Genomic DNA, 27,437 nt, shown 5'->3' with positions numbered 1-27,437 from the left:
CTCTGCTATTCACAAAACAATGCTTCCACCCCGTAGTCCAAGACGGCTGTCCAAACTCCATCTCTACATTTCAGCTAGCAGGAGGAAAAAGGGCATGCAGGTAGAAAATCTGGGAAAAGCTTTGTCGCCATGTCCCAGCTAGTAAGTGGGAAACATGCAGAAGAGAAAAATGGATATCAGGAGATAAGTGGTAGATCCTGCCATATGCATATTCCAAAATTCCCAAATATGCCACATGCATATTTGGTTAGGATCGCAGGTTCAAATAACAACATAGTTACCTCAAGAACTACACCAGTGTTCCCTGTTAGACTTTCAACTCTAAACATGCAGGTTAGATCTTTCAGATTAAATAAAAACATGTTTTTATGCAGCATCGACTTTCCTCACCAGATGAGTATAAGTAAAATGGCAAAAAAGCACTTAATAAATTAATGACTTAATAAATTAATGATTCTTAGGAAAAGACATTTAGAGACAAAAACTTTCTCTAAAAACAGTAATGTACCCTGATGGGTCTTCCTCTAATCTGTTTCCTCGGGCAAGTCACTCAATAACCTGAAGCTCCATTTCATCATCTGTAAATGGGCATCACACATAACAGGTTTGTCGTGAGGATCAAACGAGATTACACGTGTCAAAGTGCTCGTAAACAGTAGAGTTTTATACAAAGATAGTTATGCACCTTCAAAACTATCACTCCAAGAAAGACATTTATTCCATTAAACATCTTTTTAAAAATTTTAACAATGTATAAATACATTCACAAAATAATCTGTTGATTCAAAGACTCCAACAAAGTTTACAGTATACAGTAGTTCCTCCTTATCCAAGGTTTCACTTTTCACAGTTTCAGTTACCCACAGTCAACTGCAGTCAGAAAATATTAAATGGAAAATTCCAGAAATAAACATTTCGTTAAGTTTTAAATTACGTGCCATTCTGAGTAGCATGATGGAATCTTGCACCATCCCGCTCCATATCGTCTGGGACGTGAATCATCCCTCTGTCCAGCGTATCCACACTGTATATACTACTCACCTGTTAGCCACTTAGGAGCCCTCTCAGTTATCAGGTCGACTATCACGGTATCACAGTGTTTGTATTCAAGTAACCCTTATTTTACTTAATGGCCCAAAAGCACAAGTGTAGTGATGCTGGCAATTCACATATGCCCAAGAGAAGCTGTAAAGTGTTTCCTTTAAATGAAAAGGTAAAAGTTCTCAACTTAATAAGGAAAGAAAAAAAATCGTATGCTGAGGTTGCTAAGACCTACAGTAAGAATGAATCTTCTATCCGTGAAATTGTGAAGAAGGAAAAAGAAATTCATTTTAGTTTTGCTGTCACACCTCAAATATGTATATGTAGGAAAAAACATAGTACATATAGGGTTCGGTACTATCTGTGATTTCAGGCATTCACTGGGGGTCTTGAAACATATCCCCCAAGGATAAGGGGGGACTACTGTACCTACAACAGAATTTACACGCCTACAATAGTTTGTAGATTGTTACATATATTGCTTTAGGAAATACCATTAATACAAATGCATGATTTACAATACCCCCATTATAGTAAGAAAAAATAGATTCATAAAATAAAATGTCTTTTAGGCACTTACCATAGTGAGAAATGATTATTCTCACTATGACATAAGAATCATACTCTTAGTGGTAAAAGATAGATTTCATTAAGCCAAGGACCACTGAAGAGCCTCCAGGAAGTGCCAAGGTAAAATCTGGCTATCTTTTCCACAAAATAAATAAAACAGCAGCAACCCCTAGGTATCCCTTAAACATAAACTATAAAAATTCCATTTATATTAACTGGGCCTTAAGTACATGATTTGTTACAAATAAAAATAAACAAAATTTTAGAAACTAGTTAATGCCACTGGCCCAGATTTGGTTTTTACCTGCCTGTGAATGCCTAGGATAACAAGTTTCATCATGAAGTATATATTACATTGTAAAATTAACAATTATTTCTAACTGATACATGAGTCAAAGTGCTCACTCTTAACATGGAAGCTAAACTTTCTTCGGAAAATAATCTACCAAGGGGCCGGCCCCGTGGCGTAGCAGTTAAGTGCACGCGCTCCGCTGCTGGCGGCCCGGGATTCGGATCCTGGGCGCGCACCGATGCACCACTTGTCAGGCCATGCTGTGGCAGAGTCCCACATAAAGTGGAGGAAGATGGGCCCGGATGTTAGCTCAAGGCCAGTCTTCCCCAGCAAAAAAGAGGAGGATGGGCATGGATGTTAGCTCAGGGCTGATCTTACACACACATACACACACAAAAATAATAATGAAAATAATCTACGGAAATAATATGTAAGTACATCGAGTTTTGACATAAACTAAGAACATCCTTCTGTGTTCTATGGATCAAAATGCAAAGGTCTCCATTACACAGGTACATGAACACAAATATTTTTTTTAATTTGGGATATGTGGATATTACACGACTATATGCATACATACAAGTATACCATGAACTAAATTCTGACAATGCTTCTAGCAACACCATACTTTCAAGCCCCAAATGCTAGAAAGAAAATAAAAACTTAATACGAAAACTACTTTTCCTTTTTTTAAGTAAATTTTAAAATGGAAAAACAAACCCAACACTCCTCTTTGCAACATGTACTGAGTTCTACAAGGTTCAGAATCAAGAATCTCTTCAGTTGTTCCCCAGTGGAACAGAACACATGAGCTTTCTCTCGTTCTCTTCAGGAAGTCTGATCATCTCCAGTGTTCTGCAAAAAAGAAAGAGCTCCTTAATATTAAAAGCTATGACTTCAAAGCACTAGGCCTAGAAAAACATTTTATATTTGTAAGCAGAGCCAACTACTACATTACCTTACATTCAATGGCCCAATTATGTTAAAAATGATAGACATGCTAGAGAAGCAAATCAATGGATCCCCTGAGATGTCCAGCAAGTCAGTCTCATTCTAGCAGCACATCACCAGGTGCCATGTAAGCCTACTAACCCCACCCACGTTATGTCAGGCTCCAGGTTCAATTTTACCTGTATTCATTGTCCCTCCCCACTTTTCAGAAACACTGAAAATCTTAAGGAAAAAAAACCTATTAAGCACACATTGGACAAGTACTATAAGGTGGACCATAGCAAAGCCATATTGGGACCATGCAAAAATCCCTCAGGAGAAGAATCACGTCCCTACAATATTTGTTTTCTCTACTTCTTATCTTTTATACAAGAGAAACTATAGTACAATGGAAAGAACAATGAATTTCAAGAGAGGAGAGCTGGGTTAAGCCTCAGCTTTATACCACTTACTAGCTGTATATTCTTGAGAAGTCACTTAACCCCGCAGGACTTTAGTTATCTAAATGTCATCCTTGGACCAGCAGCATCACTATCACTGGGGAACTTGTTAGACATGCAAATTATGAGACCCTGTCCTAGACCAAGTGAAAAAGGAACTCTGGGGGTGGAACTCAGCAACCTGTGTTTTAACCCTCTAGATGATTCTCATGCAGGTTCAAGTTTGAGAACCACTGTCCCAAATAACATTACTTGCCCAACCTACTGCACTAAACAAATGTGAGGTACCACTCATACAAAGAGCTACTCAATTTTCCCAAGAGACTTAACCAATACTATTTACCTATGAATACTACTTATCCCACTGAAAACCCTGATTTAAATCTTCATATTGGGGAACCCCAGTAAACTGTGTATGTTCTAACAACAAAAAAAAATCTGAGCACCATAAAATGATCTTTAATGATACAGTCTTATATTTCTACTTGTTATTACTATAAACCCTAAAACCATATAATATACGTTCTTCAAAACTGTTCATTTAGAGCCATCAGAATTAAGCAACTGAACTTAGGGTAATTTTTTTTTAAATAAGGTATTATCAATGATAGTTTATCCTGCCGGTTTTAAAATAATTTCAGGAGACTGACAATACATTTCTAGAATGTCCTAAAAGCCTCCAAAGAGTAATTAAAATAACTTTATCATCATGATCTCATACTTAAATAAGTGCCTTAAAAAACATTTTTTTAAATATTTCATAAAAATTAAACTCTATAAGAATTATAACTCATTACATTAGTCACTGACCACATCAAAATTACCCTCATATCCAGAAAACACTTACTTGTTTTAAAAACTGTTTTCCAAGATAAGATGTAGCCATGCTGGTTAAATTCTTTCTGCTGCCCACTTTGCACCTGATGTAGCCATACAGGTTGGCACCTTGTAGCACCACACCCATGATAACCACTGCCTGGGAAAGGGAAAAATAATCAATGCTTACTGGCCTAAAATTGACTGACTATTCTCTATGCCATAACTGAGATAAGGCAGACTGTCACGGGAAAGAGAAGAAAACGAAGCTCTGCAAAGCAGGGGCTGTGCCAATGAAACTCCTCAACTTGCCAGAACAGACCTATCCAATATCCATGCTCTGCACAAGGCACACTACGTCATCCACCCAACAAATATTTATTAAACACATATGCTATATGCCAGGCACCATGCCAGACCCTGTGGATGCAATGTGGGGACCATTCTCTCTCTAATATTTTCCATAGGTCTACGAGTAAAGATAAAAAAAGTAAATGAGACTCAGAAGAGACTCAAATGTTAATTATTCCTTTAAGAATTACAAAAAAGAATGGTCAAGAGATAAATCAAGTTCAATAAACTGAGAGCATGCAGAGGTGAATCTCTGTTCTATGCTAATATGTGTGTGACAACTGGCTTCTGGGAAAGAAAACCAGTGCCTCGAGGCAGGAATCAACAGGTTTTTGCCTTCTGTGATGAGGGGGATGGAGGAGAATGGAGAGGGATGGAAAGAGAGGGAGATGGAAGGAGATGGAGGGGGAGGAGGGGGATGGAGAGGGAAGGAGTACTGCGAGGAAATGCACTTTGGCAAAACTGTTTCTTCCTTGTGGCCCCATCAGGGATCCTATAGGTGACCCTACTAAGATCATTAAGGATTGAGAATAAGAAACTCAAGCTTATTCTTTAAATATTATGGAAGAAAAGTTAATTAGCACAACATGAGGAGATCCCATGGTTAAATATTCTAGAATAGGGGTTAGCAAAGTTTTTCTGTAAAGGGCCAGATAATAGTTTAGGTTTTGTAGGCCATACAGTTTCTGTTGCAAATATTCAATTCTGCCAGTCTAGCCCAAAAGCAGCCACAAACAATACGTAAATGAATAGGCAAGGCTGTGTTCCAATAAAAATTTACAAAAACAAGTGTTGGGCTGGATTTGGCATGCAGGCCACAGTGTGCTAACCCTCTGTTCTAGAACAAACAACTCATCAACCCATCTGCTATTAAAGGGATTACCCGGGAAACATCTTTACATCTGTAAAAAGCTAAACAGTATCTTTTCCCAATTCAGACTCACTCTCCTTAACCCTTAACAAGCTGTACAGCTGATTTTAAGCAAGTACAGGATTTAAATGCTTAATTAAGGAAAAAATTCAAATTCCTGGTAAAAGAAGTAGAGTTGTGCTTTCTGTTCCAAACTCATGCTTCACAGAAATAAACACATTAGAATTACATAAGGTTGCTAGTTACCTAAATAAACATGATCCTGTATTTTTATTTAAATAAATCTCCTTCAACTTCCCATCCTGCTCAAATTGGGGCCCTCTTGGTATGTATGCCCCAACATGCCAAGGGCACCTGAATTCATAGACTGAGCATGGATCCTGCTGAGGCATCACTGTTATTCAATGGTAACAAATTTTAAAATGTATTTATACGTTAAAACAAGCAGATTTCTGGTTTGAAGATGGTGTAGTGAAGCCAGACATCAAGATTTCCCTCAAGATATAAATAACAAATCGGTTTTTTTTTTTTTTTTGTGAGGAAGATCAGCGCTGAGCTAACATCCATGCTAATCCTCCTCTTTTTGCTGAGGAAGACTGGCTCTGAGCTAACATCTATTGCCAATCCTCCTCCTTTTTTTCCCCAAAGCCTCAGTAGATAGTTGTATATCATAGTTGCACATCCTTCTAGTTGCTGTATGTGGGACGTGGCCTCAGCATGGCCAGAGAAGCGGTGTGTCGGTGCACGCCCGGGATCCGAACCCGGGCGGCCAGCAGCGGAGCGCGCGCACTTAACGGCTAAGCCACGGGGCCGGCCCCCAAATCGTTTTTTTTTTAAAAAACAGGCAAATAAACTGAGACCGATCATAAAAAAGGGCTGATGGTCAGAGAAAGAGCCAGTTTGGTGCTGCTCTACACAGCTCCTAACTCTCCAACGAATCTCTAAGGGAAATGTCACTAATAATCACCACCCTCAACTTAAGATGCAGAAGGCCAGAGGATATAGACAGCTCTAAGAAAAAAATTCAGCAACAGACATGAGAGCAGAAGTGCCTCCCAACCAACAACGACCCAGAAGAGGCAGGAAAATCCCAGCAGCTTGCCAAGTTGACGCCTCCCTGGTGGGGAGAAGGAAGAGGGGAAGCACAGAAGGATGAGCATCAAGCCGATCACCTTAAGAGGAAGAGGCTCATGGAGAGCCAGGGAGATGCCCCGTACCCACCCTGTGTCTTAACATAGGAGCCCAAACTACCTTTCACATGACCTTTCCCTGCTCTGTTTTAGGGAAGTGGAAATACTGCTAGAGAAAGACTGGGCTGACTCTCCCAGATGGATGCTAAGGCTCCGGGGCCTCACAAACGTTCTAAAGGAGAAGGGCAGAACCAGAACAGAGCATACGCCTAACGCGGAAACAGGAATGCCAGGCAAAACCCAAGCAAGCCAGCCAAGGTGGCCTTCTCCTCCTCACACCTGGGCCTTCAGGCCAGCAAAGACAGCATTCAATCTAGCTCACTGCAGAGCCCAGATGTCCAGACAACATGGGAAAACAGTCCAGGAGAATTCACCCACACTAAACCAGCGTAACGAGAAGGCCTGGACAGAGCTGCCACTGTAAGCAGGAGCAATGGAGAGGGAAAAGAGGGAAAGCATCTATGCCAAACTACAGCAAAAAACAAAAACAAGGAAGGAACACGATGCAAAAGACAGGTGAAAAATCTATTCTGAAAGAAATATAGCTCACCAAAATAAAAGCATTCCTGGGAATACTTCACCATACGGAAGAACCTAAAGATAAGAATTCAAAGAGCATGAAGGTAAGATAAGACAACAGAAGGAGATGAAAATGGAGCAGGCAGAGCTAAAGAAGTACACAGAGAAGCCCTTGCTGACCATGCAGTCTAAAGAAACCCACTGCTCTCTCCCTTGCACTCGCCACTCTGTTACCTCATGTCATTATCTTTCTAACATCCCCCACCCTCTTATTTACTGTCTGTCTCCACTCTGCTCCACTGGAACGTGAGCTCTATCAGAGCAGTTACATTGTTTACCTGGCCCCAACTGGTCCTCAATGCCTAGAACAGCTCTGGAATGTGGCAAACTCTTAAAAACATTTGCTGAGTGAATAAGTAGAAAGGACAAAGATGAGAGATCAAAGCAATTAAAGATGGTAGATAAGAAAAGATAAAAATGATCCATCACAGAAATAACTGGTACCTCAGAATAAGAGAAGACAAAAAATAGAACATAAATCAATTTAAAGACTGAGAAGACCCCATTTTCCTGATTCAAAGCAAAACCTGTGCCTCCATATTAGAGGGGCACAGTTTCCAGAAAAGTCAATATAGAAAGATCAAAAAAAAAAAGACACTCTGGTTATGATATTTTAAAACTTCAAGAATAAAGAAAAAAATTCTTTGTCCAGGCAAAAAAATTATTCACTCACTCACATGGAAGTTAAGGAAGTCTGGCCTTAGATTTCTCCGAAATATTCAACATAAGAAAATGATGAAGCAGTATCTTCTAAATGCTGAGACAAAGAAGCTGTGACCCTAAAATGTTAACCCTGCCAAGTCACCATTCAAGAATAAAGCCAAGGAGCTTGGAATCAGTAATCAAAAAACTCGCAACAAACTAAATCCGGGACCAGACAGCTTCACTGGTGAATTCTATCAAATATTCAAAGAAAATTTAGTATCTCTTTCTCAAACCCTTCCAAAATATTGAAGAGCAGGGAATGATCTCAAACTCATTTTATGAGACCAGCATTACCCTGATCCCAAAACCAGACAAGGACACCACAACAAAAGAAAATTACAGGTCAATATCCCTGATGAACACAGATGCAAAATTCCTCAACAAAATATTAGCAGACCAAATTCAACAATACATTAAAAGGATCATACACCATGATTAAGTGGGATTTATTCCAGGGATGCAAGGACGTTTCAACATCTACAAATCCATCAGCATGATTCACCATATTAACAAAATGAAGGATAAAAATCATCTCAATAGATGCAGAAAAAGCATTTGACAAAATTCAACATCCATTTATGATAACAACTCTCAAGGAAGTGGGTAAAGACAGAACATACCTCAACATAATAAACACCATATATGACAAGCCCACAGCTAATATCATACTCAACGGCAAAAAGCTGCAAGTTTTTCCCTTAAGATCAGGAACAAGACCAGATGCCCACGCTTGCCACTTTTATTCAACATAGTATTGGAAGCCCTAGCCAGAGCAATTAGGCAGGAAAAAGAAATAAAAGGCATCCAAATTGGAAAGGAAGAAGTAAAACTGTCACTATTTGCAGACAACATGACTTTATATACAGAAAACCTTTTTTAAGGGTTTTTTAAGGTCTGACTCCAACAGGGCCAGCCCGGTGGCATAGCAGTTAAGTTTGCATGTTCCGCTTCAGCAGCCTGGGGTTTGCCGGTTCGGATCCTGGGTGCGGACCTACTCACTGCTCATCAAGCCATGCTGAGGCAGCATCCCATGTAGAAGAGCTACAACTCTACAACTATGATACACAACTATGTACTAGGGCTTTGGGGAGAAAAAAGAAAAAGAGGAAGATTGGCAACAATGTTAGCGTGGGGCCAATCTTCCTCAAAAAAAAAGAAAAAGATTCCAACAAAAAACCGTTAGAACTAATAAACGAATTCAGTAAAGTTGCAGGGTACAAAATCAACATACAAAAACCTGTTGTGCTTTTATATACTAACAATGAACTATTAGAAAGAGAAATTAAGAAAACAATCCCAATTGCATCAACAAGAATAAAATACCCAGGAATAAATTTAACCAAGGAGGTGAAAGACCTGTACACTGAAAACTAAGACAACAATGAAAGAAATTGAAGATGACACAAATAAATGGAAAGATATTCCGTGCTCATGGAATGGAAGAATACTGTAAAAACGTCCATTTTTACATTGTAAAAATGTCCATATTACCCAAAGCAAACTACAAATTCAATCAATTCCTATCAAAATTCCAATGACATTTTTCACAAAAATAGGACAAGCAATCCTAAAATTTGTATAGAAAACAAAAGATCCTGAAAAGCCAAAGCAATCTTGAGAAAGAAGAACAAAGCTAGAGGCATCACACTCCCAGATTTCAAACTACATTACAAAGCTTTACTAATCAAACAGTGTAGTATAAGCATAAAAATAGACACATAGATCAATGGAACAGAATAGAAAGCCCAGAAATAAACCCATATATATATGGCCAATTAATTTATGACAAAGGGGGAAAGAATATATAATGGGGAAAGGACAGTCTTTTCAATAAGTGGTACTGGGAAAACTGGACAGCCACATGCAAAACCATGAAATTGGACCTCTATCTTACACCAAACACAAAAGTTAACTCAAAATGGATTAAAGACTCGAATGTAAGACCTGAAACCATAAAACTCCTAGAAGAGAACATAAGCGGTAAGCTCATTGACATCGCACTTGGCGGTATTTTTTTGGATCTGACTCCAAAGGCAATGGCAACAAAAGCAAAAATAAACACCTAGAACTACATCAAACCAAAAAGCTTCTGCACAGCAATGGAAACCATCAACAAAATGAATAGCCAACCTACTGAATGGGAGAAGATATTTGAAAATCATATATCCGATAAGGGATTAATATCCAAAATATATAAAGAACTCATAAAACTCAATAGCAAAAAAACAAATGATCTGATTAAAAAATGGGCAGAGGATCTAAATAGACATTTTTCCAAAGAAGACATACAGACGGCCAACAGGCACATGAAAAGATGCTCAACATCACTAATCATCAGGGAAATGCAAATCAAAACCACAATGAGATATCACTTCACGCCCGTCAGAATGGCTATTACCAAAAGGACAAGAACTAAGTGTTGAGGATGTGGAGAAAAGGGAACTCTCATGCACTGTTGGGGATGTAAACTGGTACAGCCACTATGGAAAATAGTATGGAGGTTTCTCAAAAAAAATTAAAAATAGAACTACCATATTTTCCAGCAATTCCACTTCTGGGTATTTATCCAAAGAAAACAAAAACACTAATTTCAAAAGATATATGCACCCCTATGTTCATTGCAGCATTATTTACAAGAGCCAAGATATGAAAACAGCCTAAGTGTCCATCGCTGGATGAATGGACAAAGATGTGGTATATGTATGCACATACATTCATACATACACAATAGAATATTACTGAGCAATAAAAAAGAATGAAATCTTGCCATCTGCAACAACATGGATGGACTGTGAGGGTATTACGCTAAGCGAAATAAGTCAGACAGAGAGAGACAAATACTGTATGATTTCACTTATATGTAGAATCTAAAAAAACAAAACAAACGAACAAACAAAACAAAACTCACAGATACCGAAAACAGATTGGTGGTTGCTAGAAGGTAAAAGGACTGGGAGTTGGGGAAATGAGTGAAGAGGATCAAGAGGTACAAACTTCTAGTTATAAAATAAATAAGTCACATAAAAAGTCATGTAATATACAGCCCGGTGACTATAGTCAATAATATTGTATCGCAAATTTGACGGTTGCTAAGACAGTAAATCTTAAAAGTGCTCACTGCAAGAAAAAAAGAAATTGTATAACTTTGTATGGTGACAGACAGTAACTAGACTTATTGTGGTGATCATTTTGCAGTGTATACAAATATCAAATCATTATGTTGTACACCCGAAACTAACGTAATGTTGTATGTCAATTATACTTCAATTAAAAAAAAAAGAATAAAGTCAATAGGCTTGTATTCTTAAACATGACCGAGCCAAAGGAAAATAACACCAATAAGTTTTTTGAAAAAAATCAGCCAGCAATAAAATTTAGCCAACCAGGGGGCAAAAGGAGAAGTTGGAATAAAAGGAGTGATCAATGTATTTAAAAATAGATGAAAGACTGAAAACTAGTAAGAAATATCATTTCAAAAAGTAATTGTTATAAACCTTGACAACAAAAATAACACTGGAACAAACAAAATTAAGGCAATAGAAAGGGAAGAAACAAAGGAGGGAATATAAGAGTGTTTATTTCATTCCCTTTCTAAACAGAGTCTGTAAGTCAATCAAGAGGTTTAAGCACATTATTTAAAATAACTAAAATAAGACTATAACCAACAAAAATCCAAAGGTGGAAGCAGGGAGGAAAGGTGGGAGAGAGTATGAGTGTTAATTTTACCATCTTTCACAGCAGGAAATCAATAGATGTTAAATACATTTCCTAATTCATGAAAGAGGGTATGATACAAATGTAATAAAGGTAACTACTAGAAAAATTAAAAGTAGAAAATAAACCTTTCAAATCCCAAAAGGGAAAGTATTTATATGTGTGCACACACAAAGAAAAAGAGAACCTATACAGCAAAACAGAGACAAGGAAATACTAAAAGTAGGAAGAAAAACATAATTAAGGCCAAAATATATCTGATATCTATAAATATTAAGTGAGAAACTCAACTATTAAAAGAACAAGACTCACAGTTTGGGCCAAGTGACCCAAAGATGGTAGCAACAATATCTCCTGTTCCACATGCTCTTCTAGAACCTTCTTACCTCCTGATCAAGCTGTAGAGCCTAATTCTCACTCCCTTGAAAAATGTAGCAAAAGTGATGCTGTGATTTCTGAGGCTAAGTTGTTGCTATGGGCTGAACTGTGTCCCTCCTCAAAATTCATATGCTTAAGTTCTAACCCAAGTACCCCAGAACGTGACTGTATTTGGAGACAGGGTCTTTAAGAGGTAATTAAGGTAAAATGAGGTCACTGGGGTGGGCCCTAATCCAATGACTGGTGTCCTCATAAGGAGAGGAGATTAGGACACAGACATGTACAGAGGGAAGACCATGTGAAGACACAGGGAGAAGGCAGCCATCTACAAGCCAAGGAGAGAGGTCTCAGGAGAAATCAACCCTGCCAGGACCTTGATCTGAGACTTCCAAGTTCCAGAATTGTGAGAAAATAAATTTTTGTGGTTTAAGCCACCCAGGCTGTGACACTTTGTTATGGCAGCCCTAGCAAACTAATACAGTTATAAAAAGTTATTCAGCTTGTGAGCTGCAACACTCTCAGTTGGAGCTGTGACCCTCCAAGTAAGCAGTCTAACTGCCATGAGGCCACCAGGATGTGAGTAAGCCCATACCAGCAATGTGGAGAGACCACGTGGGAGGCCAGGGGACCTCATGCAGAGGAGATGCCTTCCCAGCCCCAGCCACTCCAGTTACTGTTTGACTGCAGCTACCTCCCAGACAAGTCCTTTCCAAGCTCATGAACCAGAGAAACGGTGAGAGATCATAAAATGACTGTCGATATTTTAAGGCACTAAGTTTTGGGAAGATTTACTATAAGAAAGATAAGCTGAACAGGTCATCAACCAATATTTTCAGAAAAGACCACTCTGTTAGTTCCAAACTAAGCTAAACATGTTTGTTTGGATAGTGAACATCTTTATCCAACAAAATAATAATATGATACATATGGTAATCTCTGTACAAGGTGGACTATATCAAAATTCTGCTAGGCACTTCGAGAACTGGTGAAATGAGGTCTTTAACAAAACTCTGCTCTCCAGTACTTAGAGAGAGGTAGAGATGGGGACCAGAACTTGAAATACACGATGAAGCTGTCTATTCAAGATAATGTTAATACAGATGGTAGTTTATTATGATTACCTATCAGCTATCCTAATGGATTATTCAATAGTTCTACGCTGATACTCACCAACCACTTCACCCTGAAGGAGAAGAGAGCACTAAAGGCAAATATCACCCACAGCACTGGACAGGCAATGAGTCCTAACCAAAAGATCCTTGATTCAGCCTCGGAAATAGCTTTACTCTCTTGAGGGGATGCCTACAAAAGAATATGAATTTAATAACCAATGTCTTGTGATATTTATCAGTAAAAAGTTTATCATTTTTAATGAAAAACACCTTACCTTCAAATTCAAATAAATTAATACAGACAACCCAAGTTCTAAGTTAGAACACCCCCTCCCCAAAAAATAGTTAGTAGATCTACTACTATTGTAATTTTAGAATACAGTTTTAATAAATTTTGTTTCAAATCAATAATTTTGCATTTTCAGGGCAAATGGACAGTTTGTCATGACCAAAGACAGTAAGGGTGGTCTTTGATAGGCTTCTATTCAATTCTTCTTGTGCTGATACTGCTTACTCATAAGGAAGCTTTGAATGATACCTTTTAGGTAAGAGTCAAGGAAATCAAAGCTATAGTCATCCTGGAAACTAAATGGTCAAGTCAAGGTCCGGAGGAAAAAATGGAATCAAGAGATTCTGGACAATGACCACAACATCTTAGCAATATCCAGGAATTTAAAAGGCTGGTGAGTTGTTTCCAAGGTAAATTTTATAATACAAAGGAATATGGGCTCACTGAGTACAATGCTGCTTTCTGAGAAGTACTTGCCAAGGCCCTTCCAAGCAGAAGGGAAGCAATTTAACTGGTACCGGCTCCAAGAATTTTGCCCTCTGGCTCCCAAACTGATTTCCACTGGGAAAGTGAATGTTCACTATAGAGAGAAGCAGGCTAACCCAAAACTGACCAGGACCCCCTAGGGCTCCTGAAGGCACAGTTTAAAGAATAGACTACTCTGATCAACACAGATTTTCTATCCAGCTGCAATCCTTCTCTTCCTTTTCCCTGCCCACGAATGGAAGAAGACCATGGGAGCAAGGACAGAGCAAGCTACTGGAGGCAGTTATATCAGGCAAGGCAACACAAAGCTGAGGCCATCAGAAAGAGATCCTTTATCAGCAGCCCCTGACAGGCCGCTTAGCATACTATATAAACTCCGAGCCAAAGCCCTCTCTCATTGGATTCTCTCCTATACACACCTTGTTTCTGGTCTGAACTAGACAGAAAAATGCAGTAAGTTTTAGAAGGCCATCTGGTTTACCGCTGACATACCAAGTGATTTGGGACAGTACTTTTGATCCTAAATACTTCATCCTTAAATACTCAAATGTAATCTACACATAATCTATTGAATGACACTCAAAAAAAGGGCAATTTACCTTCCTGGACTCAAAGACCCAGTGGCTTTTTCCATCTTCATCAATATGATTCCACCAACGCAGGCCAACCATTAGTCTACCTGTGACATTCTGGTAAATATTAATATAAACACACACATTTTAAAAACATTATTTAAAGATCTACCATAAGGTCATATCTTAGTGTAACATTTTACAAACAAAAAATCAATAGCTTTACCTCCATAATATCCAGTTAAAGACAACTATGTACCAGGCCTGGACAAAAGATTAAATAAAATGGCAATGGCAGGACAGCAGAGGTGGAGGTGACAGGGTAAGCATATCCATAACATTACCCTTCCCTCTTCCCTCATGAACTCTTGTCCTTTCTTCAACTCCCTAATGTGATCCTAAACTCCTTACTCTTTAGCTACCGGGACTCACTTTTTCCTATAAATCCTGACTAGAGCTACATATATTTTTAACTCTATATCTCTAAAAATGGTTGTTATGGACTGAATGTTTGTGTCCCCCGAAAATTCATATGTTGAAACTCTACCCCCCCACCACGTGATGGTATTAGGAGTTGGGGCCTTTGGTAGGTGATTAGGATTAGATGAGGTCATGATGGTAGAGCCCTCCTGAATGGGATTAGCGTCCTTATAAGAGTCAAGAGAGAGCTTTCAACCTCTCTCTGCTGTCTACTCTGTGAGGATACAAAAGAGGTTGGCAGTGGGGAACCCAGAAGAGGGCCCTCACCAGAAGCTGACAATGCTGGCACCCTGATCTTGGATTTCCAGCCTCCAGAACTTGGGAAATAAATTCCTACTGTTTATGGTATTCTGTTATAGCAGCCCAAAATGACTAAGACCACCGTTACAGGCGCTGGTCTTCATTCAGTACCTCAAATGAAACAGCTCTTTTCCTCTAACCAAGGTAACAAATTACTTTGATAGCTCTCCTAATGTTCATTTACTCAACAAATATTTATTGAGCACCTACTATGTGCTGGTAATAAAATGGTGACTAACATATCATCCTTGTCCTCATGGAGCTTCAAGTGTTGTGGGGAAGAGAGCTGGTCAACCAATGCACACATGCACCATCAGCAACCGTGGTAAGTGCTATGAGGGAGAAGCACGGGATGCCTTAGGAGTCTAACAGGGAAATATGATCTAGTCTGGGAGTGGGAAAACGTCTCCCTGAGGAATCAACACTTGGAATAAAACTGAAAGGATAAACAGGAGTCGATAATGCAGGGGGAGTTTTAATTAGCGGTGTCCACTAATATATTCAGGGGTTCCGTGAACCTGGATGGGAAAAAAATTATATCTTTATTGTCACTAACTTTTGGTTGAAAATTACGTTCTTTAAATTATGAATGCAGACAACACACCACAGTAGAATTAACAACACCTGTGACTTTGTCACAATAAAAACCACAAATATTTCTCATACTATACTATACTTGTTACAGAGATCACAAAATACTATTTATGCTCATCACTGCTTTCAAAGTAATTAGACCTGCTGTGATAATTTAATGCATTACTAAAGAAGTACATATTACTAAAATCAGAAATTTGTCTTTTTAATATGTTTTCATTATATTTCAATATAAGTGACCTCCCTTGTAATCTTATGTATTTTCTTTTATGTGTTTAAAAATATTATCCATAGCTTTACAAGACTGTGAAACGAGTCCACGGCACGAAAAAGATCAGGAATCCCTGGGTTAAGGTGATGTGGGAATGAGAAGAACATTCCAGGTGGAATAGTAGGCCCTAAGGAAGAATGTAAACTCTATAGATTTACGGGTGATTAACTGGATATGAGATAGGAAGAAAGCAACTCATATATTTCTTGTTTGCTCAAGTAAAAAAATATTGATTCCAGGCCCTGTGAAAGGGAACACTGATGATGGCAGAGCAGCATTTTGAGGCTGGAAGATGAAAAGTAGTATTTTACACATGTTGAATTTGAGGTGCCTCCAAGATAACCAAGTAAAAATGTCAAGAAGACAGATGGACAGGTCTGGAGCTATGCGAACAAACCTGGACTGGGGATATAGATCTGGGAGTCAGCCTGGCTTAGAGATGAGCAATTGAATAAGAAGCATAGACGACACTGCTCAGGAAAGGAATACAGAAGGAGAAGAAAAGGAGGAGCCTTGAAGACCAAAATTCATTTTACAGAAATGCTAACAGTTAAAGGCTAAGTAAAAGAGAAGAGCTGGCAATGAAGACTGAAAACAGCCAGAGGTCTATTTTATTGGCATTTTCAAATAACAATTTTTAGAATATTTTCAAACTCCTCCACTTTTCCATTCTTTACTTTCTGCTTTTATCATTATTAATTTTCCTAATTTCTCTCAAGCTTATTATTTTTTTTGAAACTTCTGGACCTCTAATAATAAAAGCCTTTAGTCTATTGTTTTTCCTCTGAATTCAGCTTTAGACACATTCTAAAAGTTTCAATGTAGATGATCACTATAATTAAGATGTAAATAATCTATATTCACAGTTTTTGTTTCCTTCTTAAGCCAACATATTTAGCCGGTTGCTTTTTTAAAAAATTCCAATTTTGACAATCATTCTTTATTAATTTCTAGTTTTGTTGCATTAAATATCTAGTGATATTTAATCAATTTTTGTAAATGTTCCACAGGAACTGAACAAGAAGGTATTATCCTTGTACATACAAAGTTTCAAACGCTGCTATTAAATTGACTTTGTTATTTCATTCAGATCCTTTAGACCTTATTTACTTTTGTCACTTTGATCTGTCAAAGACAGTGGTTTATTAGATTCGTATCACAGTAATGTTCCTTCCATCTTCTCCTAGTGTTTCTCATAGCTTTTCACTACACATAGTTTGATGTAATGTCACTCTGTGAATGATCCTCACTGTGATTCATAAAATGACCTTTTTGTTCCTTTGAATGCCATCTCACTCTCATCTCTATTTTGTCTGATAATATTATTATAATGCCAAGTTTCTTTTTCTTGGAATTGTATGATGTTATCTTTGCCTTCTTTTACTTTTCCCAATGTCATGATTTTAGTTAGATCTTTTTGGTTGGACTTTTGACTTTTGACCCAATTTTAGAATTCTTACCTTTAAAAGCAGAGTTTAATCAAATTACATTTACTGTTATAACTAATTTGCTACTACTTGCATCACCTTGCACTAGGCCTTGTGACACTTGCTTTCTTTTCCTCCTCTTGCTCTGTGAAGTATGTTTTAGTTGCTCTCATCTTCTCCAATGTTGTAGAAGACACACAACTTGTTTAAATTTTACTAATAGTTACCATTAAAATTTTAAAACCATTATTTAACCTTTTTTACTCTATTTGTCAGAGTAAAGAATAAAACAAAAAGCCTCACAGAGGCTATAACACTAAAAACTTTTTATTTTTTAAATAATTTTATCTCTTTTTTAAATTATATCTCTTCTTTTGACAACTAAAATGAGATTTATAATAATTATGACACATCTCTGTCCTAACTAGGTTCAGAACGCTGCCTACTCCCTTTCCCAAGTCCATTTAATAATTTCCCCATTCTTGACTTCTTAATTTTGCTTCATATCTCAATTGTTTGAATATCTATAAGTAATTTTGCCACAGATAAAAGGGTGACACTTTTTAAGCCCTTGTTTTAGGGAAAACTAAAAACAGCTTATCAGAAAATATACTTTTTGGCCACATGTTTTAAAACCCTTAACTCAGAAGGATTTAAGTATTGCACTTTAAGAGTTTGGAAATTACCAGGAAGAATTGACTGAAGGCTATGCTCTATTTGGCTAAAAAGAAATTATATGAACAAGAAGAAGAAACATTCCTCAAAACAAAATTGTGCTCAGGATACAGTAAACACTTTAGAGTACAAAGCAACAGAAGAAAATCAAAGAACTACAAGCCAAAGATGACTGTACAAAAGAAAAGCCTAAAGAAAACAGACCTTTGTAATCTTCATTCTCAGCATTTTGTGGCCTGTGGAAACCAGCCACCACCAAGCCAACCATTTCTGATATCTGTAAGAATTAAAAGATCTAAAAATGGCTGGGTTGGTGGGTATGAACAAACTTGTAACATCTTACTAGTTTTTGAATCAATATATACATCTCTGAAATTCCAAAATTAGCTTCTGCTTTTTTTTTTGCCTTTGATTATTCCCCCCACCATTTAACTGTGAAAATTTCTAAACACACAGGAAAATCAAGTTTACAACGAACACCCATATACCTACCACCTAGAGACTACATTTAATATTTTACTGTAGTTATTTTATCACATGCCCATCTATGTACCTATCTATCTATCCATCCATCTCTCTACTCATCACTACCTTTGAATTTAAAACCATATCTCAACACTCCTGTCTATCCCCTACAACAGGGTTTCTTAGCCTCGGTACGATTTACACTTTGAGCCTGATCATTCTTTGTTGTGGGGCTGTCTTGTGCATTGCAGGGTGTTTAGTAGCATTCCTGGCCTCCACCCACTAGATGCCCCCACCCCAGCTGTGACAACCAAAAATTGGTCCTGGTTGAGAAACACTGCCCTAGGGTACACATAGGAACCGTTGCAAATGGTGGGTATTCCTTAAGTATTTGTGCACAAACTATCCTAGGGTCTTATCTAGAAATCATACACGGCATAGCTGGAGGTGACCCCGAAGCAAAATCAGTGGTATGGATTAGAAGCAGCATGCAGGGTCTGCAGCTGCTAGTCACATTTTATTGGTTTGTTTGTCTGTTTAATTGTAAAGCTGATGTAGGTTGACATAAGGCACAGACAAGTCAGTAGTGTAGTAACCAGTAACATGTGATCTGATATACCTGGCACTTGAACACAGATGAGGCCTGAGGTAACTGAAAAGATAAACACCAATCCAAAATGCTAAGTGTCATTTTTTTTTTTTTTACTGTTTATATGTCATTCAATCTCATCATATTAAATATAATTTTAAAATAAAAACAGTCAAACCTACCTTGACTGCCCAAAAGTCACATGACAACAACAAGATAATTGTCACCATACAGGCAATAAAGCTGCTGCTGAACAATTCACAGAGAAGGTAGACTACAATTGCACTGACTCGAAAGAATAAATGGAAAAATGATGCCACCGGGTGTCTGAAAACCAAAACACAATAAAAGAAATGCAATTACACTCTACTACAGGTACTGCAGATGTAGATGAAAAATGTTTCAGCCACAACATAACCATGCAGAGTTTTGTCAAAATAAAAGAGATGACTTGAGGAAGAAGCAAAGCGCCAACCTCTCTTTTTCGTAAGTCCCATTATTTGACTAGGCCCTGTTGTCACAGAAAATACACTATGTAAACATGACTTTAGCACCTCATTGAAAATAAACTTTCACAGCATATATAACAAGAAACTTCATCTAACTTGGAGAAATAAGGAAACTATACTCTGAGGACTGAATCCTATTTTAAAATGTCCAAAAATCAGGCCAAAAGAATTTCTAGGCCCTCAGAAATCACTGCAGGCATTAAGACAAAGTAACCATCAGGTAGATTTGTTGGTTTTTTAACAGCTTTATTTAGCTATAATCCACATACCATACAATTCACCTATTTAAAGTGTATAATTCAATGGTTTTTGGTATATTCACAGAATTGTGCAACCATCAGCACAATCAATGTTAGAACTTTTTCATTACCCCCAAAAGAAACCCTGTACCCATCGGCTCCCCTGTACCCAGTCACTCCCCATTTACCCCCAACCCCACCCCTCTCCAGCCCTAGGCAACCACTAATGTACTTTTTGTCTCTATAGAATTGCCTATTCTGGACATTTCACATAAATGAAGTCATACAATATGTGGTCTTTTGTGACCAGCATCTCTCACTTAGTGTAATGTTTTCAAGGTTTAGGTAGAATTTGATTTCATTATGTGAATTTCTTTAGAGAGAACTAAATTTGGAATAGAAACACTGTTGGCTTGTATTTTCATATTAGTTTATACAAAAGATGCAACTCCAAAATTTGCACAATAAATCAAAATGTAATCTATCTACAGAAACTATCTAAAGAAATGGTGCATTCTTGGTAAACAGTAGTTAGAATTAAAAACACCAGTGTTCACATAATTGGATTTGTGTGCAGATTTGAAAACTCAGTGTTGAATAAAATTCCATAGGCTAGTTATTCCCAAAGAAAATCTGAAACGTCATCTTTGTCTCAGACTAAAGATCAGACTAGCAATACACAATATTCACAAGCACATCACAACCAGTCTGCCTGGAATCCCATCGCTAGCACCAGTCTATGGACAGAACACCACTGGACAAACACAACTCTTAAAACTTATTCTCATACCTGATTTTGGATTTTTTTGGTCTATTTGCTGTCTCCTCTTCTGCATCAAACAGTGAAACATCTTCAATGTCATCATTACTGTCCTAAAAAGAAAATTAAGTATCCATGAAGTAAAATGAAATTCAACATTTGCATTCCTACTACATGCAAGGCAACACACTAGTCAAAATGGAAGACAAAATTAAGATGTGGTCACAGCCATCTGGAATTCACAACCTAGGGAAAGGGCATGTGCAGTTCCTTCACCCCCACCCCAATCAGCTGGCAAAAACCCCAGGTGGTAATCCAAGCATCTGCTGTCTCCACCCCCACCCAAGCCGCTGAGCCTGCGAGAGACCACTGGTGTGCAGACAATGCTCCTGCCACTCACAGAGAACACAGAGGCTATGGAGGATAAACTCAATGTTTTTGGCCCCTTCACAAAATCACCTGACAGCATCCTTGTTTCCCTGATCCCTCCTCATAACTCTCTTTTTATCCAAGGCTAAACCAACTCTTTGTACTTGGAATTCCTTCTTTTTCTGCCTCCTTGGGGGCTCGTTCCATCAATTTTCCCTTTTATTTACACCTTCCTGTATCTTCAAATCTTTCTGTTGGATCTTTCTAATCAGCATATAAACTTCTTCAGGTGTCCTTTATGAGCACAAAAAAGATACTTTAAAACCTCTAATTCTGAATCTCCCCTTTCTATCTTCTACTTCCCTTCTCATAGCGTTCCTTCCTTTCACAACCTTAGGCTTCTAAGAGTGGTTCACACCTCAACTCACTGCACATCACCTTCAGCCTCAACCACAGCAAACAACGCATCTACTCTGGATAGCTTCACTAGCGCCAGCCACTCCCCACTCATCTGCCTTTACCTCCGGTCTCACTCCTGCTCTACTCCAGCCCCTCACTACCCACAGAGGAATCTTCCTAACATGCAAATCATACCATGTCACTCCTTGCCCAAATTTCAATGGTGCCCCTACATGTACAGGACAAAACTTAACTCCTTCTCACGAAGCATAGGAGACCTCGTGATCTGATCCCCCTACTTATCTTCTGACACTCCCTCCCACTGGGCACTGCAGCAATACTGTTACTACACATTCTCTGAAATCACTATGGTCTCTCCCCTCTTCCTGCCTTGCACATGTGTTCTCTACCCAGAAAGCTCTTTTCCCTTCCCCATTGCCTACACAGCTCACCATCAGGCAAACACCAAATCATCTTTAAAATTTCAGCTCAAATACTAAAATAGCTCAGAAACTTTCCCTGAAATCCCCAGGCACACCATTTCCCATGTTCCCACAGCACTTGGACAAATCTCCATTTGAACAATCATCTCAGGATATTCTTCCTGCAAGTCTACTCCTCCTCTCTCCATCTAGACTCTGGTGGAGAAGACTACTGGTGGACAAGGTCTGTCACTGCAGTGTCATAAGGCCTAGCATCTAGAGAGCGCCAGGTCAGGCAGTACAGTATTTGTGGAAGGCATGAGTGAACAAACAAAGGAGACAATCACCCATAAAACACAGCAGACTGTGATCAGTGCCAGGAGAAACATAAATGCAAATGGGAGCACAGGGAAGGAAGAGGCTCTGGAGAAGCTTCCTGAAGGAGCGTTTATCAGCTGGGCCTTGAGAGAGCAAGTAGGCCTCCTGCTCACTCTAGCCCCTTGACTAGGTATATTTTCAAAGACACAGACGTAGGAAGACACAAAGTATGTATAGGGAATGGCCAAGAAGCCCACATAGTAAGTGAAGGGTGAGAGAAGTGGGGTAGGAGCTAGCTAGAGAGGCAAAATGGATGCAGATCTACAAAGACCAGTGGTTCTCAATCTTGGCTATAGGCTGGATACTTTAAAAAAAAAAACTAGGGTACTTTAAAAAAAAACAAACCCGATACCTGGGTCCCACCTCGAAGTTCAGATGTAATTGGTCTGGGGTGTGGCCTGGGCATCTGGATTTTTTAAAACTCCCCAGATGATAATAACGTGCAGCCAAGACTGAGATCAACTGTATAATGCTACGGAATAAAAAGCTAAGACCTTCCACTCTTGATCTCAATAGTCCAATCTCTATCCAGCAGCCAGGGTGACCTTTTCACATCAGATATATCATTCCCTTACTTACAACAGCACTCTGACTGAAAAACAGGCTCCTAATCATGACAGATCACCATCTGGTCTTCAGGCCACTCCCCCTTCATTAACTGCGGTAGGCTGAATAATGCCTTCTCTCACTCTTGCCAAAGAAGTCCAGGTTCCAAGCCCTGGGAACCGTGAATATGTAAATTTACTTGGCAAAAAGAATTGTGCCGAAGTGATTAAATCAAGGATCCTGAGATGGGGAGACTATTCTGGATTATCCACGTGGCCCCAATGATGTAATCACAACAGTCCTTATAAGACGAACACAGGAGGGTCAGATCAGAGAAGGTGATGAGACAATGAAAGTAGGAATCAGAGAGAGAGAAATTAGAAGATGTTATGCTGCTGGCTTTGAAGATGAAGGCAGGTACTATGAACCAGGAATCCAGGCAGCCTTTGGAAGCTAGAAAAGGCAAGGACATAGATTCTCCCCTAGGGCCTCCAGAAGGTACACAGCTCAGCCAACACCTTGATTTTAGCCCCTTAAGACTCATTTTGTACTTCTGACCACCAGCACTTTTAGATAATAAATTTGTATTAAGCCACTAAATTTATCATAATTTGCTACAACAGCAATAGGAAACCTATACAGTAGCTAAGCCCCTGACAGACTGGCCTTCTTTTTAGTTCCTTAAATATGTCAAACTTGCGCCCCACTGCATCCTTCTGCACTTGTGGCTCATTCTATCTAGAACACTCTTTTCTCTTACCCTGCTCTTTGCCAGACCGGCTTCTTCTCATTCATTAATACTGAGTGCCTACTATGTGCCAGGTGCTGTTTTAAGTGCTACAGCCAGAAACAAGAAAAAAGACAAACAGCTCTGCACTCTTGGAGTTGCACTTACTAAAACGGAGAAGACTGTGGGCAAAAGAGATTTTGGGGTGAAATCAGGAGTTTGGCTTTAGACATACAAGTTCAAGATGCTAGTATTCAGAACTTTAAAAAAAAATGTGAGTGGGGGGAACCATTAGAGTGTTCTGAGCATAGGACTGACACATTCTGACTCATGTGTTAAAAGGAAAATTCTGGCGAATGTATTAAGAATCTGGGGGAAAGGGAGAAAGACAAAGGCACAAAGCTGGGAGACTGGTCAGGAGGCTAATGCAATAAAGGAGCCAAGAAATAACGGCTTGGTCTAAGGTGGATGCAGTGGAGGTGGTGAAAAGTAGCCAGATTCCAAACACATCTTAAGGTAGAACTGACAGGATTTGCTGACGGGTTGAGTGTGGGGGTAAGAGAAAAGGAGTCAAGGAAGATTCCAAAGTTTCTGTCCTGAGCAGCTAAAAGCATGAAGATGTCAAAGACAGACTCGAGGCACTCCAATATTTAGAGGGCAGGAAATTGAGACGGAATAAGCAGTGGGGGCTAAAAGAAGTGCTAAGGAGTCAGAGCCGAACCAGGAGAGGGCGCTGTCCTGGAAGCCAAGTGAGGACAGTGTTTCCAGGAGGAGGATCCGATCAACTGTGTCAAATGCTGCTCACAAGCAAGATGATAACCAAAAAGTGGCCACTGTATTTCTAACAAGTCATCAGTGACCTCAATATCAGCAGTTTCAGCATGGCAGGGGGAAGGAGGGAGACAGCCCGACTAGAACGGATACAGGTAGAAGAATTAAGAGACAAGCATAGACAAGCCTTTTAAGGAGCAAAGAATGGCATGATAGCTGAAAGGGCATGTGGAACGGAGTTTTTATTTAAGACAGGAGAAATTAAAGCACGCTGATATGCTGATGTGAACAACCTTTTAAAGAGAAAAATACACAGTGATGCAGAAGAGAGCAGGGAGAACTGCTGGACCAATGCCTTCCAGCAGGCAAGAGGGGATGGAAACCAGAGCGCAAGCAGAGGGCACAGCGTTAGAATGGGGCACAGACCGTCCGTCACAGTCAAAGAAAGGCAGAGCATACGGGAGACGACGGGCAAAGACGCAGCCGGGAGGGGGTGTGGAAATCCTCTTCTGGTGGCTTCCATTTTCTCAGTGAAACCAGAAGCAAGGAAGAGACGCTGAAGGTTTGAGAAGGGACTTCGCAGCGGCCTGGGAGGGGAGAGCGAGGGGACTGTGGCAATGCACGGACGACCGCCGCGCCGCAGCAGGCTCGCCTGAGGCTCACGGCCGCGCCTTCGAGCGGGACGTCAGCATGCGGGGCGTCCTTCTCCAGCCTGGGTGCGGGTCCCGAGGGCCGAACTGAACCATCCCCGGGTTTCCCGCTCCACGCATCTCAGAGCGGTCTTTTCTGACCATAAACCCTCAGCCTGTCCTGCTCTGAGCTACCCGCTATCTGGAAACGTCTTTAGTGATGTAACTCAGTCTCCCCGCCCGACCCCTCGACGAGCCCCCAGCCCCTAGCACCGTCCGGCTCAGCCGGCAGTCCAGGCAGGACACCTGTCTGGAGCGCTCACAGTGATCCCTCCATGAGAAAAAGCACCCACGACGATCTAAGCGCAAGGGCACTACAAACTAACAAGTCCGTGTAAATAGGAAGAGATTACTCTTCTCACGAATCCCGGGTCGTAAACTTGTGGACTGCCACTAACTCTAAGGGCGCAGATGTGACCATCGAAGCGGACCAGCCGTGACCCACCATCACTGTCTGACCCGGAACTGGAGCGCAAGGCCCCGGCGGCGTCTCCGATCAGCGCCCCAGGACTCAGGCTGCCCCCCGGCCTCGCCCGCCCGCCCGCGAGAGGCTGAGGGAGGCGACCGCCCGCCACTCCACACACCACGGCGTCTCCGCAGCCGCGCACGGCAGCCACCCAGCGCCCGCGCCGCTGACGACGCGCTCCTCACACCCCTGCTCCGCGCCGCCCGGACAACTGCCCGCGGCCCTCCGCCCCCACCCCGCTCCTCCTCGGGCTCGCGCGGCGGGCTGGGGCTCCAACACAACGACCCCCAGACGCTGAACTCGTGCCCTCGGACCGTGCAGACCGCACCAGCAGCCCCCGCCCCCCTCTCACCTGCTGCAACATGGCGGCCCTGCGCCGGCCCCACTTCCGGAGCCACGTCGGCTCGGCAGCGCCGGGCGGGGACTGGAACTGCCGCGGCACGGTTACCACAAGCCCGGAGGAGCCAACGTTCAAGCCGCACCCCGGCCCCACTTCCGCTTCCAGACCCTCGGGGGAGGAGCAACTGCAGGGACAGGGCGAGCTGTGGGCGGGGCGAGAAATAGGGACCGGGCGGGGGCGCGAGACTCGGGGCGGGGCGAGAAGTGCAGACCGGGCGGGGGCGAGGGCGGGGCGAGAGAGTGGGCGGGACGACCCGGGAGCTCCCGGGCGAGGAGCGCGGACTCGGGGCGCGCGGGGAGCGGGAGGTCCGGTCCAAGGAGAAGGGAAAAAACGAGCTGGGAATGGAAGTGTGTGCAGCAGTTGGCTTTAGGGAGAAACCTTCGTGGTTTGTCACGTGAAGATGTTGCTGTCTATGAGGTGTCATTCCCGTCATGTCCTGAGGGCGGGGAGGGGTCTTTATTGTTGCATAGTTTCATGTTGTTCGAATGTTCTACAAAGACATGTATTCCTGTACAGTATTACACTTTTGTACCTTAAATTTTAGAAGCAATTGAAAAAAATGCACTCCTGCGAAAGGGTAAAAAGTTACTAAGAATAACAAGGCAGGAGGACTCTACAGTAAACAATGGAGGGTTTTATTATGGGAGGAAAATAGACGCCAGGAAAACAGAAACAGGAGGGTTCGGAGCGCGGACCCTGGAGTTTGAGCGCCTGGGTTTGAGATCCGCTCTTCCGGTTACAATTTTCTGACTAACCTCTGTGTACGTCTTTCCTCAATCGTAAGGTGGGGATGATAGTGGTATCCGTGCAGGGTATCTCGTAAATAGGAGATGTTATTCTTATACTGTTTGAAGTTTAGCTGCTAATAGTGTGATCTTGCCCGGAATGAAGGACCTGCAATTCAGGGGCTTTATGTCATGTTTGAAACTGTGATTATAACAATATCCTCCAACCGACATCAAACTGCTGTTGCCCAGATAGGGCTGTTGGAAGATTCATGAAATAATATGTATTAGCACATTTCTTTGAGGGAATTCTTTCCATTAAAATCACAATTTTTACAAGGTTATTTGCTAGTGCTACTTTAAACCTAATATCCTAATAATGGGGAAAAACTTCTCAAAGGAGAGAAAGCTTGGCAAACAATTCTATTTCTGCACTTGGAGGTGAAAAGCAGAGGCTGTGAACAGGTGGCCTGTGCATCTAGTCTGCCCATGCCATGTTTTTCGTGGCCCACCCAGTGTGTACGTTGTGGGGTTTGTTTTTTTGTTGTTTTTGTTTTGCATTCTATTTGAATTCATTACCATCCTATGGCCGTGCTGAGCGACTGAGTAGGATCTCTTCTGTTTGGATGGGGCTTGAGCCCCCCAGTGGGCCATAGCTCCCATGGTGGGCTGCACTCTTCTAAATTACATGCCTGGTCGCTGACACCAGCCTCAGAAGGTTTAAGTGGAAACCTCAACACACTCAGTATTAGTGGCCTTCTTTGTAGAAAGGATGAATATGATTCTCTTCCGTAGAAGTTAGCCCTGAGAAGGAAAAGCACACATAACGTTCTCAAATGCAGTAGGTCTACCCCATTGAGGGCTTCTCCTTTTAGGTTC

At 40.7% G+C, this 27,437-nt stretch overlaps 1 protein-coding gene across 3 annotated transcripts; it reads right to left on the bottom strand.

The window, feature by feature from the left end:
- Positions 1 to 694: 694 nt before the first annotated feature.
- Positions 695 to 25,797, bottom strand: TVP23C (trans-golgi network vesicle protein 23 homolog C). Of its 3 annotated transcripts, none has more exons than XM_087440160.1 (7): positions 24,738 to 25,022; positions 20,697 to 20,779; positions 19,341 to 19,485; positions 14,385 to 14,474; positions 13,069 to 13,200; positions 4,142 to 4,270; positions 695 to 2,758 (listed from the first exon to the last, which is right to left on the bottom strand). In XM_087440160.1, exons 3-7 carry the CDS (start codon positions 19,386 to 19,388, stop codon positions 2,732 to 2,734), a joined length of 426 nt encoding a protein of 141 aa, XP_087296286.1. In that variant the 5' UTR covers positions 19,389 to 19,485; positions 20,697 to 20,779; positions 24,738 to 25,022; the 3' UTR covers positions 695 to 2,731. The 3 variants fall into 3 exon arrangements, with proteins under 3 accessions (XP_087296286.1, XP_087296285.1, NP_001268876.1); XM_087440159.1 differs by having other exon boundaries at positions 22,587 to 24,863; NM_001281947.1 differs by lacking the exon at positions 24,738 to 25,022 and adding an exon at positions 25,786 to 25,797 and having other exon boundaries at positions 2,732 to 2,758.
- Between the last annotated feature and the right edge of the window lie 1,640 nt (positions 25,798 to 27,437).

The sequence above is a fragment of the Ceratotherium simum genome, chromosome 16 (genome assembly GCF_057802395.1).
Source record: "Ceratotherium simum simum isolate JZ-2026a chromosome 16, ASM5780239v1, whole genome shotgun sequence".
Taxonomy (NCBI): Eukaryota; Metazoa; Chordata; class Mammalia; order Perissodactyla; family Rhinocerotidae; genus Ceratotherium; species Ceratotherium simum.
This window is presented reverse-complemented; position numbering and strand designations above follow the sequence as displayed.